Below are 18,884 nucleotides of genomic sequence, written 5' to 3' on the forward strand. Positions count from 1 at the left end.
TTGGATTTTCGCGGATACTAAATGCTAGATGTGTAGTATGGGTAGGTTTTGCTGTATTTTTTACTTCTGCTGTTAATGAAACTTAGAAATAAGTAGTGTGATGAATACATATATTTCTTAGTCTATAACATGATATTAAAGTAATGGACTGTTTTTGTGGCATCTAAAGCGGCTAAGCCAGAAGGATGGAGAGAATCCCTGGCATTCCTGACTTCTCTTATGCAGATGAAGACTACTGACCAAAGCTTCAGGAGACTTCTGTAATCAGTATCTTATCCAGATGAAGACGACAAAAACTCCAAGAGAGGAATTTATTGAACCAATGCTACCAGACAGAATGGAGCCATTTGCAGATGGGTCTACAAGATAAAATGGTTGGGGGGGGTTGGGGGGGGGGTTGGGGGGGGGGAGTGGGTAATTGAAACTGAAGAAAGAAAGTCACATTCAGAAGGAATGTTTGAATCATGCATGTGATTTTATGAATATGCAACAGGCTGATATTTTCAAGAAGTAAGCCTTTTCGGTAGCAGGTGTGCATTTGACTGAATGCCAAGTCACCCGGCCGTTTAATCTTTTGCTTTCTTTCTATGAAAAACGAGGTTCACTTTCTATGTAAAATTTAAAAATAAATTTAATAAAGTTATAAGACAAGGGAGATTAAAAAAGCAAAATACAGCCGGCCGGGTGACTTGGCACTCAGCCAAATCCACACCCTGCTATATCAAAGTCATACTTTAAATACCCTTTCTATTCTATTGCATCAGTCTGTTGAATATTCATATTTTTCCATAAACTAGTTTCCATATTCCAGGAACTGTTCTGCATGGCCCGTCCTTGGGTCCGCCTTTTTAGAGCATGCGTGTTTCTTGCCCGTGTCTTCGTTATCACCTCCAGTTTGGGCCTTGGTCCGTGCTTTCTTCAGATGGTAGATGCTTGATAGTTGTTTTATCAATAGCAGAGTCCCTTTTTGCATGTTCACTGGATGTTGTCTCGACCAAACAGACAGTTTAAGCATACTATATCAGCTAATACCAATATGCTTAGTTCTCTTTACTAATAGTAGAAATAAAAGAAAAACTTATATCCTTACCACAACATTATTACTCATATAACACACATCTTGCAGAAAGCCAACCCTATAATATAGATTTATAACAATTCCCCCCTCTTTCTAATTCATTTGGCTTGAGCCATATTTCTTGTTTTCTAGCCTCCCTTATTTGTTCATTTTTTTCACAGATCAATTTTGCTTCTTCAAAGGGGTCTTTTACATTATTTCGCTTCTTTAGCACCATGATCTTTTGTGCCGTTCCGGATGTAGTCAATTTTGGGTCTGTTGGCATTGCTACTACTTGCATGCCTTGAACTACATTTGTGATCAGCCGAATAAAACAGGGGATTAAAGAAGGAAGAAATATTAGGCCAGCAGTAGCACATAAGAGGAAAAATCCTAGTTTTTTCCACCATTCTATTCCCAGTAAATTATCCCACCAGCTGCTTTTAGCATTGATTCCCACTTTTAGATGGGTACGTGAGCTTTTTTCTTGACATCATTGATTATATCCAGAACAGCACCTCCATTGTCATCTATTTTCAAACAACAATCTGATGTATTAGATTTTCCACAAACATCCCCTTCTTTAGTTAGTAAATAATCTAAAGCCAACCTATTTTGACACACTGCAGCCCTTGTTTGGCGATGTTCACTCGATATTAATTCCAACACCTGACCAGTTTTGTTTGTTATTATTTTTACAACAGCCTGGAGTCTTATGATGCGGTTCAGCATATAAATTTGGGTCCAATATCCCCAACTCCGATCCTGTGCCCAGGTGGCTGGCCCATATGTTTCCAGTATGCGTTCAGGGGGCCATTCATCATTCCCCCATTTTTGGAATCCTCCAATCACATCTCTCTTATTTCTTTTCAAGTCCTCATAAACTGGTATCCCTAATTGATCTCCCTTTGGTCCTGGCAAAAGAAAGAACCCTGGCTGTATGATTCCCAAAGTGCAACTCCCTTTCCACCTAGAGGGTGTCGGAGTCCAGGGCATTCCTCTGGATGCCCTGGGAGGCCACAGACCTGAGCAAGAGGGTTTGAGATCTGTACAGGGGGTTTGGAATCTGTACAGGGGGGGTTTTGGAGCTGTGCAGGGAGGTTGGAGATCCTGGCACGGAGCCCAGGTGGACACTGCCTTTGACTTCAGTCCATGGGAACGGCTTCCAACACTGAGGGAAGAATTACAAACCACAAAGATGTGAAAAAAAGTAGTTTAGTTTGGTATGGGATGAGAAATGATGTAGTTTTGAGTTTTTAGAATATAGGTACATGGGGGACAAGATGGAGGATTTAGGGTGTTGCCCTTAGTTCTTCCTTCTTCTCCCCTGGCCTCCATCTTTTGGTGACGGTGGCACAAAGTGGTTTAAGGAGATTGGATTAGAGTAAAGTTGACCATTTTAGTATAGGTGATAGGTATTGGAATATAAGTGTAAACAGGTGATACATAACTTTCTGTATAAAGGGACTGCAACGTCCCACTGTGGGAGGAGTCGCCTCGTGTCCTAGCTGCTGTTCAGATTTCGGCTAGGCACGGAGAACATTTTAAGATATGAAACAATAAACAACATGAAATATCAAGAGAACAAGACCTTGAGGACTCCGCTTCTTTCTTGCGACCTGGCTCAGGGCTTTCAGAGGGAAAAAGGACTTTTAACATCTTTAAGCTCGGGTGAGGAGACCTAACCTGACAAGAGGGGAGCCTTGGGTATGCCCTCTTTTCACATATCCAAAAAAAACCATTTAGTGTTTACAATTTCCCTTTTTCATTTTCTTTTGAGCCCAATACCAAGTTGGTTCCTCTGGGATCCACCATGTAAAAGTTCCATTGCTTACCTTATATCTTTTACAGGGAGTGTTTCCTACTTCATTAAGAAAATCTTTTCAAGTGTGCCATTCTTCCCCCATTGCTGTTGAGCTTAAAATCCACCCTTCCAGTCGGTTTTCCACTTTTATATTTGTCTGATTCCACTTAAAGAGTTCAACTGGGCCTAAGCTACTGCCTTTCCATGGCCATTCCTCCGACATCAAAGCCCCTCCACAGACCCAACAGCTGGTTATGTTAAGCTCCTTACTTATTCTTTCCCCCAATTCCACAAACAGATTTATCCCTAGTCTCGAGATATCTATTTCTTTTTCTAATTGCTGGTCCAGTTTTGTATACAAATCTTGGAGTGAAATTTGTACAGGGTTTGATTGCTGTGCTAGCTTTGCCTTTTTGTTCACCAGTTGCTCTTTTACTAAATCTTGGATGGTGCTCACAACAGCATATGTGAAACAAATCCATCTTTCCCCTTTTGGACACTTACTTTCCAACCTGTCACCACTGGTCCCCAAGTTTTCTGCAATCCAATATTCTTTCCATTTTGAATACAATGATCTAATTTGGATGGGTTATAACAGTGACTCTTGATATGGGTATGTGCAATAAGAAAGGAACCTTGGTGTCTTTACATATACAACTTTTGATAGCATCTGTGGCATGACCTTGCCGATATCCCATAAGGAAAAAGCCAAAAAATGAGTGACAGAAAAAGGAATAACAGAGGTCTGGTATGGCTTGTACCTCCACCTTCCATGCCTATGGGGTTGCTACCCACAGCAGGAGTATATGATCTTCTTGGTGGCAAGTACAGCGGCCAACCCAGTTTTGCCCTCTATTTCCTTGCCACTTCCTTTTTTTTGTTTTGTTTTGTTAATTTCCAGCCAAATTGCCTTTGACACTTCTTAACTGTAATTTCCCACTGTTCCTCAGGTATTTTCCCACTCAACAGGCACTAGTAATTCCCACACCCAAAGCAAAGTTATTAGTTCAGCTTGTTCTTAGTTCTGCTGGGGTGGGGAATAGACTTGTCACTCAAGACTTCATACAATGTGAACTACTGTTGGGAAAGGTGAGACAGGGAAAGTCCACAAACATGATTGTCAGACAAGAAACCCTGAAAATATAAAACTTGTGAGGGATATAGAAATGAAAGCTAGCTTTGAGATGCAGGCATGGCATGCAGGAAGACAGCGATTAGTTGGCGATGGGTTGGGTGATAACAGATGAAAATGAGCTCTAGAAAGTAGCCCCAACAAGGCATCAGGGAAAAGTTAGATAAGAAAGTAGTCTCCAGAGTCCAGAATACAGAATGATATGGTAAAATAGTAGCTCTCACAGGCTGCATGCAAAGCCTGCAGGCCCTGTATTCTGCGCCAGTTGGCCAATGCAATGTAGAACACTCACTAAAGAAGATATAATATAATGCATTGCAACGGGGTCCTCAGCCCTTCTTTTAGCCCTTTTTGGCCCTTTTCGCTTCTTACCCCTTGCTCTCATCCCTTTTACTTCCACCTCATTTCTCTCTCTCTCTCCAGCCCCCCCCCCCCAGCCAAGGCTGAAGGCAGACCCCCTTCAATCCACGACCCTTGCAACAAAACCCCATATCCCTATAAGTGTTTCAGGCTTGCAGAGCTCTCTGATCTCTGCCGTCCCCACCAGCCCCTACAAACTACAATACCAATTTTCTGCAATTTAACATTTACATTAAACTCAGCTAACATGTCTAGTATTAGGATGAATCAAACAGGGTGTATAGTATAATTTTGATGGGGGTGGTAACTCCTGTGCACAAGTCACAAGCTAGGGCGAGAATATGAGAATCCTCTGACCAAAACAGTCCTGATCCTCTTGTTTGAAGTGGAAATATCCCTCCCCAGGGGGAATAATGGAGGTGTTTCGGAATTCTTCAAGGCTGAACTTGAAACCACTGATATAAGCTTGGCCTTATCTCCCAATTAGGTGTGATTCTTTGTATGTTTCTTGGGTCATTTAGGTTTTCCCCAGTTCATTACCTCCCAGTCCTTGTTTAAGAGTCTGTTTGGTATCACCTGCTTTAGATGTTACAGTCCATTCCTTTGGGTTTTCCATGGGTCCGTTGATCCTGCTGGCGTTGATTCAAGACCTGCACTTTAGTCATCTGGATACCTGAAATGCATCTTTTTGCTGTGGGGTTAAAGAACCATCTTCTCTCTCTCTCGATATATATATATATATATATTTTTTTTTTCCTCTCAGCTGTAAAAATATACCTTTTTAACATTCGTCTTTATTTACTTCATAAACAACAATTTCATAATTCAAACATTACTTCTTAGGATGTTACTTTCAGACTTTCACACACATTTTATTCACGGCATTTGCGTATTAATTTTGTTAGAAAAATTCTCAATAACAACAAAAATTTCAATCTCATCTATAATCTTTTCTTCTTTTTCCTCACTACATTCCTTAAACTTCTAGATATTTCCTATCAAACACCAGAACTCTCACCACCCTTCTGACCCTAATCTCTTGTTCCATCAAAACTATTCCTTCTCATTTTCAAGGTCACTTCCCCCGCTTTCCCTTTATCTCACAGTTACTTTTTAGACAATTCTAATGCTCCTAAGAACTTGTAAACAACCTTCAAGACTTCTAACCACCAAAAAAAAAAACCTGCTAAAATATTTGTAAAAGCCTCAAAAAAACCCAAAACTTCTAAGTTCCCAAAAACAAAAAAAACCTTTTAATATAAACTTCCATTAATTTATAAAACTGCATTAATCACCCCCCCTTTTTTTTAGCAGCCCTCTTTTCTCTTATTTTTTTTTTCCCAAGTATGTATTATCTCCAATTAGTAAACGTTTCACTTTTTAAAGGCACATTCTTTTCATTGCAAGATTTTCTTACAACTCATCAACACATTTTCTCTCTTTTTCTTAGAAGATTTTATTCTTGCCAAACATTTATTATTCTTCTGGTATAACCCTCATTCCTAATAATATTTCTAGATCTTTTCCCAACACATTGAGACCCAGTTCAGGCATTAATAATATATTTCCTATTCATATGTTGGTATTTCTTTTAATTACTACATTTTCTATGATAGGGACTTCAAACTTCTTTTCTTCTACTGTCACCAATTTTGAGATTTTTTTACTTATTTTACATCTTATTGGGTTTTTCATGATACTCTGTTTTAAGATCAACCAAAAATAGGAATATTTCCTCTTTAGGACCTAATTTTAAAGTTACTAAAGGTTTTATAAAACATTCATCTCTTGAAAACCGAACTCTTTGTTCTTCTCTTGGATATAACTCTGTCAGAGTTTGGTTTTCTCCCTCCTTTCGGTCTTCAAAATTCAAATCGAGACAGTTTTGGACTCTAACTAGGCTTCCTGTGTCAAAAAGAAGGTCATTTATAGCAGATATGAGAACAGAATTTGTTTCATGGATTAATTCTTCTAAGGCAGAGAGGAGGAAACCAGCACTCCAAGCTGAGTCTTGTAGGAATAAGGGAGTGTGAGCCCCCTCGGCTGTGACATAAACAAGCGGGATTGCAGGGAAAGTGATGGGGGTGGAGTGGTCGGAGCCAACGGGACCCCCGGCATGATAGGCGGATTAGTTGTGGGTAGGGTGGCTGAGGCCGGGTGGGACCGAGCCTCCAGTGAGGTCAGGGCTGGCGCGGGGGCCGAGGTGAACGGGAGCGCAGGCGGCGGTGCGGCCGCAGAGACGGAGCGCAGCGCGGCCGCGGGCAGCGCTCGGGCAGGCGGCGGCGCGGGGATGGGGAGCGGGAACCCCGAGGGAGACACTAGAGGTGGTTCGGTGAACGCTGCGACAGGCGCCAGCGGAGCCACGAATGACCGGGCGGAGGGGACAGGCGGCTGCACAGGGGCCAGCACTTCAAAGAGATTCCAATCTCCCTCCCCCTCCTTCCCCCCCCCCTCCGCTTCCAGCGCTTCTGTCACCACAAACAACTGTCCTGAACCTGAACTCCTCGCTAACTCCGCCACAATCCTCTCCCTCTGCGAACACAACTTCTCAGAACTCCTCTCTGGCCTGCAGTTCCCTTCTCCTTGCCATTCAGACATTTTAACTCTTTTACACTTCAACAATTCACTTCTCTAGCACAAATAAATTCCACAACAAGCACACCTTCTTCTCAACTGCTTATTTCCACTTCCGCAAAGACAACATAAAAAGACAATCCTATAGGTGTTTAACTCACTCTTCTCCAAATGATCTTGGATTATCACACTTTAAAGCTTCTAGTGTCTCTCAACCTGGCAGCCTTTTTTTTTTTTTTTTTTTTTTTTTTAAAACCCCAAAAAACCCCCCAGGTATCTTGAACCTTGCACTCCTAGCTTTTTGTGTATTTTCCTCAATTTGGCAAAAAGAGATTCATATATTTGACCACTCTCTTGATGTTCTCATGCTTCTACATAACTTTTAACTCAACAGCAAGTCTAGGTGTTATCGGATCCTTTATTTGACTTTTAACTTAGCAACATTATCCCGTTTTCCCAGTGGTTTGTGTCAGGAAAACCTTTCCTCCCTTCTTTTAAGGGGTCCACCCCCTTATTTGGGACCCCGTCCCAATCATTCTTCTAAGGGGTCTAACCCCTTTCTCTGGGACCCCGTCCCAGACCAGGGGGTTCAAACCTTTTCCCCACCCAGTATCCCGCTTTCCCAGTGGATTGTACTAGGAAAAGCTGTCGGCTCCCTTCCTCTGAGGGGTCCAACCCCTCCCCAGGACTGTCCCAGCCACTCGGGGTTTTTTACAACCCCTTCTTCCCCTGGGACCCCATCCCAACCACCCGGGGGGGGGGGGGGGTCACTTGCATTCCTTTTTATCTTTCGCTTCACCTCCGTACTGGCCAACTCCCTCGCAAGAGAATGGAACCGCAGCTTAAGAAGCTACAACACTCGCCTCACCAGTCTGGGGTACCCAGCCAGTGTCTCATTCACACACCGCACAGACCCCCCCCCCCTTTAACCCCCTCCCCTAAAAAGTACTTACAATCCTTTTTCTTTCTTAGGTTCTTCGTGCACGAGGTTTTTACGGAGCAAAAAAATACGGCAGTTTTAGGGAGCCTTTTCCCTTTTCCTCACTTTGCTTTTTCTGTCTCCCTGCTTGTCTCTTGAGGTGTTTACCTGCAAATCCCCGATTTTCACCTGGAAAAACAAAGTTTTGGGCCGCCAAAAAAAAAACAGGCAGGGCGCCTCCCTTGCTCTGGATTTCCTGGGGTTTCAGGGACGAGGTATATCCCGGCAAGAGCCCCCAAAATGTGAAAAACGAGGTTCACTTTCTATGTAAAATTTAAAAATAAATTTAATAAAGTTATAAGACAAGGGAGATTAAAAAAGCAAAATACGGCCGGCCGAGTGACTTGGCACTCAGCCAAATCCACACCCTGCTATATCAAAGTCATACTTTAAATACCCTTTCTATTCTATTGCATCAGTCTGTTGAATATTCATATTTTTCCATAAACTAGTTTCCATATTCCAGGAACTGTTCTGCATGGCCCGTCCTTGGGTCCGCCTTTTTAGAGCATGCGTGTTTCTTGCCCGTGTCTTCGTTATCACCTCCAGTTTGGGCCTTGGTCCGTGCTTTCTTCAGATGGTAGATGCTGATAGTTGTTTTATCAATAGCAGAGTCCCTTTTTGCATGTTCACTGAATGTTGTCTCGACCAAACAGACAGTTTAAGCAAATAGCAGAGTCCTCTTTACATGTTCACTGGATGTTATCCCGGCCAAACAGACAGTTTAAGGAAATAGTGAAACATTAATTTTGAAGAATTAAAGATTTTAGTTAAATCAGATATTGCTGAAGTAAGACAGATAGACTTCCCTTTTGATAAGCAGAAGCCGGATTCAAGGAACTGATAAATCATGGGGCCTGTCAACTTATGTTTGTGCATTCTGACTAATCAATAGGCTTCAAGACGGACAAGGAATTCATAAATCAAATACTCCTGGGAAAACAGGATTCAGTTGTCACACAACACTAAAAGGTTAAAAAGTCAAGGCGAAGAAGACTCACTCACTTCATCATTTTGAGACCCTGCCCCATAAAAAAGACCACCGACCCATTTCAAAGAACAAACCACGCATGCTTAATAGCTTTTGGCTAATTACCATACGAAGTGGGGAATGGGATGTACTAAAGTCATGAATATACATTTGTGTTTTGGGTATTCAATCCTTCTGTACATAAAAAGACCCTGTGATCTTCTGTAGGTGCGTGTGTGTTTGGGAGCTATCCCGCACGCTGCCCGGCGTCGTAATTAAACATACACTTTCTAACTCTAAACTGCTGGAGAGTCTTTTGTCCGTCATAGTTGGATATCGGCATTAGGGCGATATTCATATTTTTTTAATAATTCAATAGCAGAGTCCTCTTTACATGCTCACTGGATGTTATCCTGGCCAAACAGACAGTTTAAGCATACTATATCAGCTAATACAAATATGCTTAGTTCTCTTTACTAATAGTAGAAATAAAAGAAAAACTTATATCCTTACCACAACATTATTACTCATATAACACACATCTTGCGGAAAGCCAACCCTATAATATAGATTTATAACACTTTCTGTCTCCTAATTGTCTATCTTTTTATTTTTTATTAAACTTTTAAATTCTTCTAAGAAAGTGAACTTCATTTTTCACAAGGTGGGTCCCCCGATGCTGGCTGCCAGCAGAGCCCCGGCGCTGGGCCGGGGGATGCGTGGGACCCTCCCGCGGTGGGGCTGGGGCTGCCCGGGTCAGGCGCTGCATCGTCAGCCCGGAGCCACGGTGCGATGGCCCGGTACCGACAGGGCTGGGGGTTGGGAGAGCGGAGAAGGGCGGTACTGGAGCTGGGGGAGCCTCTGCAGCCTGCGGGGACGGACGTGCCGATAAGGGGGACCCCCGGGATCCTGGAACGTGGAGCCCGGCTAGGGGGAACCCCGGCAGCCTGGAGATGTTGGGAGCATGGACAAGGGAGACGCAGGGATACCCCGGGGCCCTGTAACGGGGGCCCCAGACAGGTGGTACCCCCGGAGCCCCTCTGACAGCCAGCTGGGGAGCCCAGAGAAGGGGAACCTCTGGGATTCCCAGGAGCCCCAGCAGCCCAGAGAGAGGGAATTCCAATACACACTGGAGCTGCAGAAGCCCAGACAGGAGGGACGCTCTGAACCCCGAAGCGGAGAGACCAGAGACAGGGAATTCCTGGGTGGATGCTGAATCTTGGTGGTTTGGGTGTTTTTGAGGGTGGCTGGATCTTGGTGGTCTGGAGGTTTTTATGGGCACCAGACACCTGGTTACCTTTAGAGATGGACTTGGGCAGGAGGAACACCCAAGTGAACACGCTCACTCCTTGTTTTTCCCGCAAAACAGGAATTCCATTTCCCAAAGTTTGGCCAGCTGGAGGAGGAGGCTGCAAAGAAGGGGAAGACTGGCCGGGAGCCCCAGGCAGGTGAGGAGGACGTCAGTGCCCCTTTCCTCCTCTCTCCTGCTCTATCTCCCAGCCCAGCCTGGCCCTTGGCTGCAGGACAACCCCGCTGCCAACGCCGTCCTGCCAGGGATGCACTGGGGGATGCCTTTCCCCTTCCCCGTGGCACAAAGGCAGATCCCATCCTCTCCTTGTTCTTCGTCCCCCAGACAAGGGGCTGAGGATGGAGACCAGGGAGGACAAATCCCTGGAGCAGAACCTCATGGAAGAGGCTGTTTTGAGCAGCTGCAGGGTGCATGAATCCAATGGGGAGGAAAAGTCCTGGAGATCTCACACGAGGAGTGGCTGCAAACACATCCTAGGGGTTCCAGGAGGAAAGATCCACACTGGGACAGGGAGGCCACCGGAGCTGAGAGCAGGGGGTCTCTGAGCAGCTTCAGGATGGGGAGACGCCCCACAAATGCTCGAATTGTGGGAAGAGCTTCAGCCACAGCTGCAACCTGGTTGCCCACCAGAGGAGTCATGGGGGGGAACCGCCCTACCAGTGTGTGGAGTGTGGGAAGATGTTGCTCTGATCTTTTTCAGCCTTCTGATGTTTGCATTTTTGTGGTGGAGCTTCTCACAGATTTCAGGTAAACAAAAGTGATGAAATGTAAACTGTCCTTCATATTTACCATTCCTCTCTTGAAGTGGGATAAGTGATAGACTTCTAGTTTGACCTGTGTGGTTGGAGAGGTGACAACCTCATCCTCCAATCCCTGGTCATTGTCCAGAATCTATATAAATTGAAGTCTCAAATAAACTGCCCTCTTTTCCTGCCCTGACTGCTAACTGCGTGCGTGTCATTCATTTCGTGTCCTCTAGCAACAGGAAGAGGTACAGGCATGGTGCCCACCTCCTCTACCACCAGCGGGTGCCCACGGGGAAACAGCCCTATAAGTGCTGAGAATGTGGGAAGAGCTTCAGCGACAATTCCCACCTGCTCTGGCACCAGAAGATCCACCCTGGGGAATGGCCCTAAAACTGTGGGGAGTGTGGGAAGAGCTTCAGAGACAGCTCCGGACGCATCACCCACCATTGCGTGCACAACGGGGAACAGCCCTAAATATGCTTGGAATGTGGGAGGGGTTCAGCATTAGGTCCAATCTGACCTCCCACCTGAAGATCCCCACTGGGGAACAGCCCTACGAGTGTTCTGAGTGTGGGAAAAAGGCTTGGAGCAGTCCAGATCTCCTCAAGCACCAGCGCACACACACAGGGGAGAGGCCCTTCCGCTGCCCGGACCGCGGGAAGGGCTTCACCCACAACTTCAGCCTCCTCACCCACCGGCACATCCACACCCAGGAGCAGCCCTTTGAGTGTCCTGAGTGTGGGAAGAGCTTCTCCAGGAGCTCTCACTTCCTCAGATACCAACGGAGCCACTGGTAAGAGAAGCCCTGTGATGGCCCTGACTGCAAGAAGAGTTTTGTCCGCTGCTCCAACTCCATCCCCCATCAGAGGACCCCTGTTGCGGTGTACCCCTGACTCCCCTCCGTTTTCCCTCACAGCTGGTCTTGCCCATAATGTTCCCACCACCCCTCCTGCCCATCAAGTTGTCCCTGCCCTTTGTTCCTGACCCTTCTATGCCAATCCTCAGTCGTGCCAACCCCCTGCCTATCCATCAAAGATCAGCCCTTCCCCTTTACCTAGAATGTTCTGTGTTCCACAGCACCTGGTTGGTGCCTGAGCTTTGTATCCTCCCCTTTATGTACCCCACTGGTTGTTGTTCCTTGTACCTCCCATTGATTTCCCCGCCCGCTGGATACCCGTTGGCTGTTGCTTTATTCCACCCAATGTACCACCCCCTGTTTAAAGGCTGCTACGCAGCAGTGCCAGTTGCTCTTCTCTCCCTGACCCCTTTGACTCCAGTAAACCTGTCGGAACCTCACGGAGAGAGCCTCCCTCGTCTCCCTTGCCTGGGTCCTTGTCGTTGACTCCTTCACACGGCGTAGGGCTGAAAGCCCTAAAGGTTCAGCATTGGCACCGTTTGTGCCCTGCCGTTCCCCACACTCGCTGTTCAGCTCTTTGCTGCTACCCGGGGCTTTGGAGACCAATAGGAGCAGAACGACAGACCCCCATTAGGCAGAGCCCTGGTGACCCACATTCCTGCTGATCCATGTTGGGAAGACACCTGGCTGGTTCTCTCCATGTCCTTCTGGTTTCCCGTAGGCACCTGGCTGAACACAGGGGCAGAAACATCCATGTGGACAGAGACTAACATCAGAAATTGATTGGGAAGAGGAGATTTGTTGACTTTAAACTCTAGAAACTCTCACCTGCTCTGTCAGGTCATTTCTTCTGATAGCATCATGCAGCACTGGATGATCTTGGAGCCTCCCATGGCACTGGACAGCTGCTTTTGGTGTGTCAGCACCTGCCCAGAGCTGCAGATGGGGCCTGTGGGGGCAGCTGGGGCCACACTGGTGGTGCTTGGAGCCCCCCAGCTTGGAGCCAAGGGAACTTGGGTGAGCGGGGAGCACGGGAAGGGGGAGCCCATGGGAAATGTGCGGGAGAGGGAGGAAAAGTGGGGTGGGAACTCCAAAAGAAGTGGGAGGGGAGTGGGACCCCCAAAGCAAGATTGGGGTGGTGGGAGATGATGATTCAGGGCACGATAGGAAAGGTGAGAGAGAGAAGGGAAAAGAGAGGGCTTTGGCCTGATGCCTTCTTGGGACTACCTAAAAACAGGCCAGATAAAATTAAGGGAATAAACAGCAGTTGTATTTATTGAAGGGCCTTCAGGTACATTTCAGGCAGAGAAAGCACCCCCAGGAGCTACACCCAAAAATGGACAACAGGTCACGGCTTTTCATACTTTTATAAGTTTGGTCCATTTGCATATTGATGGTTAATCTTCCAACTACAGCTTCAGGTAATGAAGTCATTTAACCCAAGTTTGTTCCCCCTCAACTCACTTCTGTTTATATTTCTTGGGCCTGAGACAATAAGGTGTCCTTGATTCCCTGTCCTGGGGAGGAATTGTTTTGTCTGACCAAAAGGGGAAAGCAGTAGTGAACACTCTGTATGGAGTTTAGAGTCATACACTAAAGAATTGCAGGATTACAAATACAGGAAAAAATACAGAAGCGAAAATCCTAAGCCATCAATGGCAGCTCAAAAGGATAAAAGGATTTGTGAGTCCTTGCTAAAACATTTAGATGGAGAGCAAGATGAGAGAGAATTTTCCACAAAATTCGGTGAACTCCTTCCAAAAGCATTCAGATGGAAAGCAAAATTAGAGAGCAAATTTGGAATCTCTGCTGATTATGGAAGGGACCTTAGCAGACAAATGCACTTTGGGCTCCATAAGGCTGCAGAGTGGGAGAATGCATTGGGAGACACGTTGGGTACATGGACAGGGATGAGGAGGCGGCACAAGGGGTGAGCACAAGGACATGGGCGGGCAGTGGTTGAGATAAGGAAGAGTTGGGAAAGTGCAGGAAGAATTAGCGGGTGAAAGGAAGAGGTCAGATCAGGCATGGAAACCTTTAGAAACCAAGAGAGTGACTAAGTCAGGACAGGAAATCAGTAGGGTGAGGAGGATGAGGAGAAGGAGAAAAAGACAAGTGTGGGACAAGGAGACAAAGCTGGAGAAGTGGCTGTGGAAGAGAAGGGAGAGGCAGGAGAGCAGGCAGTGGAAAAAAAAGAAGAGGCACCTAAGGAAAAGGGAGAGGCTGTGGAAGGGCAGGCAGAGACAGCGCAAGTGTGGGCAGCAGGTGCTGGGGAGCAGAAAGAAGTCGCAGAAGAGGAAGTGCCTGAATCCTGGGAGCCAGGGCTTTTCCTAAGGGTAAATGATCCTCCTAAGTCCTGGTGCCATATACAGAGGGCTGTCTGTTGTCCAGGGGGTTGAAATCCCCTGGAGAGGGAGAGCAGGCTTTGGGAAAGGCGGCGTTGTTGAGCAGGGTCAGCAGAAGGAAAAGAAGCTGCAGGCAGAGGGGCTGCTCACCAAGTGCGATCGTGTGAGGAGGCTTCAGGCAGAGCTTGGTGATGGAGATGAGAGGGAGTGTGGAGGCCCTCGATCCTCTGAGGGAAACTCCTAGGCCAATGCCTTAGAAAAATCTACCACAGGCTTCAAGGATGCCTCATAGCTTAGGGTGAGCAAAGAGGCTTCCCCCAGGGTGCTCTGCAGCATTCTGTTAATCTACCTCAGTTTTGTTTTTCCCATTGGCCCGTGGGCCTTGCCCACCTCTATTGCTCATATATGTCCCAACTTGGAGAAGGTTTGTCCTTTCCCTGTTTCCCAGTTGGTTGTGGTTTCGCTGATGGTCTGCCCTTATGTCCCCTATAGGTCATTGCTCTTTGCCTTGCCCTCGTACTGCCCCTGTGTTCAGACCATTGGCTCCTGACCCCCATACTTAATCCTGGATATTCCTTTGATCTGGGTTTTTCTGTCCATGGAACCTTCAGCCTGAGTTTGAAAAATTAACCTCACTGGAATATTATACAGGAGACCCTTCCGGTCTTAGTTCGCTGGGCGAGCTATGGGGGTGTGTGCGTGTGTGGACTTGAGTGACTGCTGTGAGCCCACCCAAGCGGCTTCTAGAGAAAAGATGCTTTTCTGGGAGAGGTAGCAGCAACAACCATCCATCTCCATGCTACCACAGCTCACCACGAAGCTCCAATCGTATGAGGAGGCTTCAGGCAGAGCTTGGTGATGGAGATGAGAAGGGAATCTTAGCGAGAGAATGAAAGGATGGAGAGTCTATAGCCCTAAACCAAACTGAACCCAGAGATGATGGTCAAGGTGGACACACTGCTACCAAACAGTGCCATACACAGTGACTGAGATATCCAAGTTATTTCAGGATCAGTTAAATTAAGAGGTGGGAGACCCTGTAAGTATTCCCAGCCTGAATGTGGAGGTTGTGTCCGCACTAAGCCATGCACAAGCCCTAGGTGAAAGCACACTAAGACCTTTGAAAGTGGTTCAATTATTTACCCAAGCCCAGTTCCATCCAACCAAACAAAGCCATTTCTCTGCCTGGGTGCTACAGGACTGCCCCAGGGGAGAAGGAATTAAATCTCTTTCAGCAAACAAGCCAATTAATCTTAAGCACCACACACTGGTGACCAGTTGACCAGTTTTCTTGGATTTATCCACTACTGGAGCAGTGACTTGAATATCTTTGGCCAGTTCTTTATGGGTAGCTGCCAGTGCCCATGACCAACAGCACTGTATCCACGTGAACTAAATGTGGATACAATTTGTATCCACATTTGGTGTGAAAAATCTAATTGCCATAAGAAGCCGCACAGCTTCACCTCTTACCCAGGTTAATTCTCTTCATCCAAGAATACTCAAAGAACGGCTGATGATTTATGAACAGTTTTGGGAAACTGGAGAAGTCCATCCTGACTGGATGCTGGCTAACAGTTTTCCAAAAGGTCAAGAAGGATGACCCAGGACACTACAGGCCTGTCAGTCTCACTTCAGTGCCTGGTAAAATGATGGAGAAGATCATTCAGGCAGGCATTGAAAAATATATGGAGGACAATGCAGTCCTTGGTCACAGGCAGCGTGGCTTCATGAGGGGGAGAGTCCTGCTTCTCCAACCTGATTGCCTTTTAGGACAGTGTAACCCACTGAGCTGATCAAGACAGCTGATGTCATCATTTTGAATTTCAGGTGGGAGCTCTGGCTGAAGCTCTTCCCACACTCCCCACACTCAAAGGGCCGTTTTCCTCTGTGGATTCTCTGGTAGACAATCGGGTTGGAGTTGTGGATAAAGCTCTTCCCACACTCCCCACACTTGTAGAGCCGTCCCCCTTTGTGACTCACCTGGTGGCGGATCAGGTGGTAGCTCCTGCTGAAGCTCTTCCCACACTCGTAGAGACCCTCCCCAGTGTGTCTCCTCTGGTGGGCAGTCAGGGTGGAGCTCCGGCTGAAGCTCTGCCCACACTCCCCACACTCATAGGGCCGTTCCCCTGTGTGGCTCCTCTGGTGGGCAATCAGCGTTGAGCTCTGTGAGAAGCTCTTCCCACAGTCAGGACACTCGTAGGGCCTCTCCCCAGTGTGGATGAGCTGGTGGATGATGAGGGCAGAGTTGTGCTTGAAGCCCATCCCGCAGTCAGGGCAGTGGAAGGGCCTCTCATCCGTGTGAATCCGCTGGTGCAGGAGGAGATGGGAGCTGGTCTGAAACCTCTCCCTGCATTGGTCACAATCATAGGACCGTTCCCCCACGTGGCTCCTCTGGTGGATGATCAGTTCAGTGTTTGACCTGAAGCTCTTCCCACACTCCCCACACTCGTAGGGCCGTTCTCCCGTGTGGATTCTCCAGTGGCAGATCAGGTTGGATTTTTTGCTGAACCTCTTCTCACATTTTGAGCACTTGTGGGGCTTATCCATCTCATGAACCTGCTCATGGACCCCCAGCTCTGAGTTCTGGTCCAGAGTGGGTCTTTCCTCCTCAGATTCTTCTGACCTGCATTTCCAGCTCCTCCTTGTGTGGGATCTCTGGTGCTTTTCCTCCCTGTTAAATTCCTGCACCATGCAGGCACTCAAAATGGGGTTTTGCCCCACGGATTTGTCTTCCCTGGTCTCCATTCTCAGCTCTGTGTCTGGGGGAGGCAGGACAAGGAGAGGATGGGACTTGCCGACGTGCCAGAGGGAAGAGGAAGGAGATTGCCCCAGTCCAGCCCAGGCAGGACGTTGTCAGCAGCGGGGTTGTCCTGCAGCCAGGGTCCAGGCTGGGCTGGAAGATGGAGCAGGAGAGAGGACGAAAGGGGCACTGACTTCCTCCTCACCTGCCTGAGGTTCTCGGGCCATCTTCCTCTTCCTCGCAGCCTGTCCCTTCTTCATCGGGCCAAGGTTTGGGAATGGGAAATCCTGTTTTGGGGGGAAAACAAGGGCTGAGCGCGTTGGCTTTGGTGGTCCCGCTGCCCAAGCGCAGCTGCAGAAGTCCGCGCCCCTTTCAGCCTCGCGGGCCCGGACCCCGCTCATGTCCAAGCTCCCTCCCCCACCCCTCCAAGCTGCCCGGGGTCCCCGGCTCGGGGATCGCCCCTCTGCGCTCTCCCCGCTCCAGGGCACCCGCGTTCCCCCCCGGCTCTCCCGGGGATCCCCAAACCCGATATCGCCCCTCTGCTCGCCGGTACTGGGAGGTCGACACGTGCAACCCTCCAAGACCCCTCAAGGACCATTTCCGGCGCTCCGCTTTGGGGTTCTGCAAGATGCAAACATCCCCTGCCCCGCTAATAAACGCTCCCGGAGACCACCCCCCGCGATGGAGCTCCCTTTCCCCGCTCACTTGAGAGTTCCGGGGGTGCGATGCTGCCGCAGCCGAAGGAGTTTCGGCCTGAGCGGGCGGGTGGGGGAATCGCGTGGTGTTGCTGCTGCTGCTGCTCTTCTTTGCGGTCCTCCTCTTCTTCCTCCTCCTCTGTCCCTCCTCTTCCTCCCGCTCCTCCTCCGCTCCCAGCCCGGCCCGGGCGGTGCCGACAACCAAAAGCAGCCGCGCTCTGCCCGGGGGGGGTTCCAAAGCGGCCCCGCCCCGCGCGGCACCGGGAGCGATGCCGAGAGCACCGGGAGCGATGCCGAGAGCAGCGGGAAGGAACTGGGAGCGCTTTCCCTCCCAGTATCGCTCTTACTGGGAGCGCCGGGAGGGAACTGGGAGGAAACAGCGCCCGGACTCGGCTGCAGCCGGCGCTGGGCGGGGCCAAGGCCAAGGTTATGCAAATACAGGAGCGATCGCGCCCTGTGATTGGTTGACGGGAGCAGCACAGCAGCACGGGGTTTCCCTGTGGACGTGAAAGCCGAGTGGGGGCCGGAGGGATGGTGGCGGCGTCCGGTGAGAGGGGACCGGGAATGGGGACGGGACTACGGAAACGGGACAGGGACTGTGGAAACTGCACCCGGAGAGAGAATACGGGACTGGGATTAGTGTTCCAAAGCGTTGCGGTGAAACACATGCGGGGCTGCGAGCTCTGCAGCTGGGCCTCCCCTGGGCTGCTGCGGCCCAGGGCCCAAAGGCTGGAGCTGCAGCCTTGCTCCTGTGTCAAGAACAGGAGGCTCCTGCAGGCCCGTGTCCCCTCCGTGTCCCCAGCATGAGGGAGGGCTCTGAGGCACGGCGGGTGCTGGCAGGAGGGGCTGCTCTGGCCAGCCGGGGGCCTGTGAGAAATGGCCAAAGCCTTGTGCTCTGTGCAGCCGGCCAAGGACAGCAGCAGGGCTGAAGGGATCGTGTGCCACAGGCAGCCCGAGCTGTGGAGCCCTCAGGGCCCCGTGTGAGAGGCGGCCCTCGGGAATGGGACTGGGAATGGGGACAGGGATTGGGAATGAAGGCGGAAATCAGATCAGGAATGCGACTGGGACTGGGGATAGGAAACAGGGACCGAGAATGGGATCAGAAAGGGGACTGGGACTAGGAATGGGGCCTGTGATCAGGAATAGGAGACAGGAACTGAGAATAGGGTCGGGAATGGGGACCGGGATCAAGAATGGGGACAGGGACTGGGAATGGGGCCTGGAATATGGGACCAGGACCAGGAATGGAGTGAGATCAGGAATGGGCGACAGGAACCAGGACTGGTACCAGGAATGGGACTGGGATTTGGAATA

The 18,884-nt window shown here is 48.6% G+C and overlaps 1 protein-coding gene across 1 annotated transcript; it reads right to left on the minus strand.

Moving 5' to 3' along the window:
* Nucleotides 1-297: 297 nt before the first annotated feature.
* Nucleotides 298-17,660, minus strand: LOC136304033 (zinc finger protein 300-like). Its single transcript, XM_066207722.1, has 5 exons — nt 17,581-17,660; nt 17,081-17,162; nt 15,921-16,894; nt 7,881-15,773; nt 298-5,026 (listed from the first exon to the last, which is right to left on the minus strand). Exons 2-4 carry the CDS (start codon nt 17,133-17,135, stop codon nt 15,762-15,764), a joined length of 1,041 nt encoding a protein of 346 aa, XP_066063819.1. The 5' UTR covers nt 17,136-17,162; nt 17,581-17,660; the 3' UTR covers nt 298-5,026; nt 7,881-15,761.
* Between the last annotated feature and the right edge of the window lie 1,224 nt (nt 17,661-18,884).

The sequence above is a fragment of the Chamaea fasciata genome, unplaced genomic scaffold (genome assembly GCF_029207755.1).
Source record: "Chamaea fasciata isolate MVZ Bird 193981 ecotype frontalis unplaced genomic scaffold, bChaFas1.0.hap1 SCAF_46, whole genome shotgun sequence".
Lineage (NCBI taxonomy): Eukaryota > Metazoa > Chordata > Aves > Passeriformes > Sylviidae > Chamaea > Chamaea fasciata.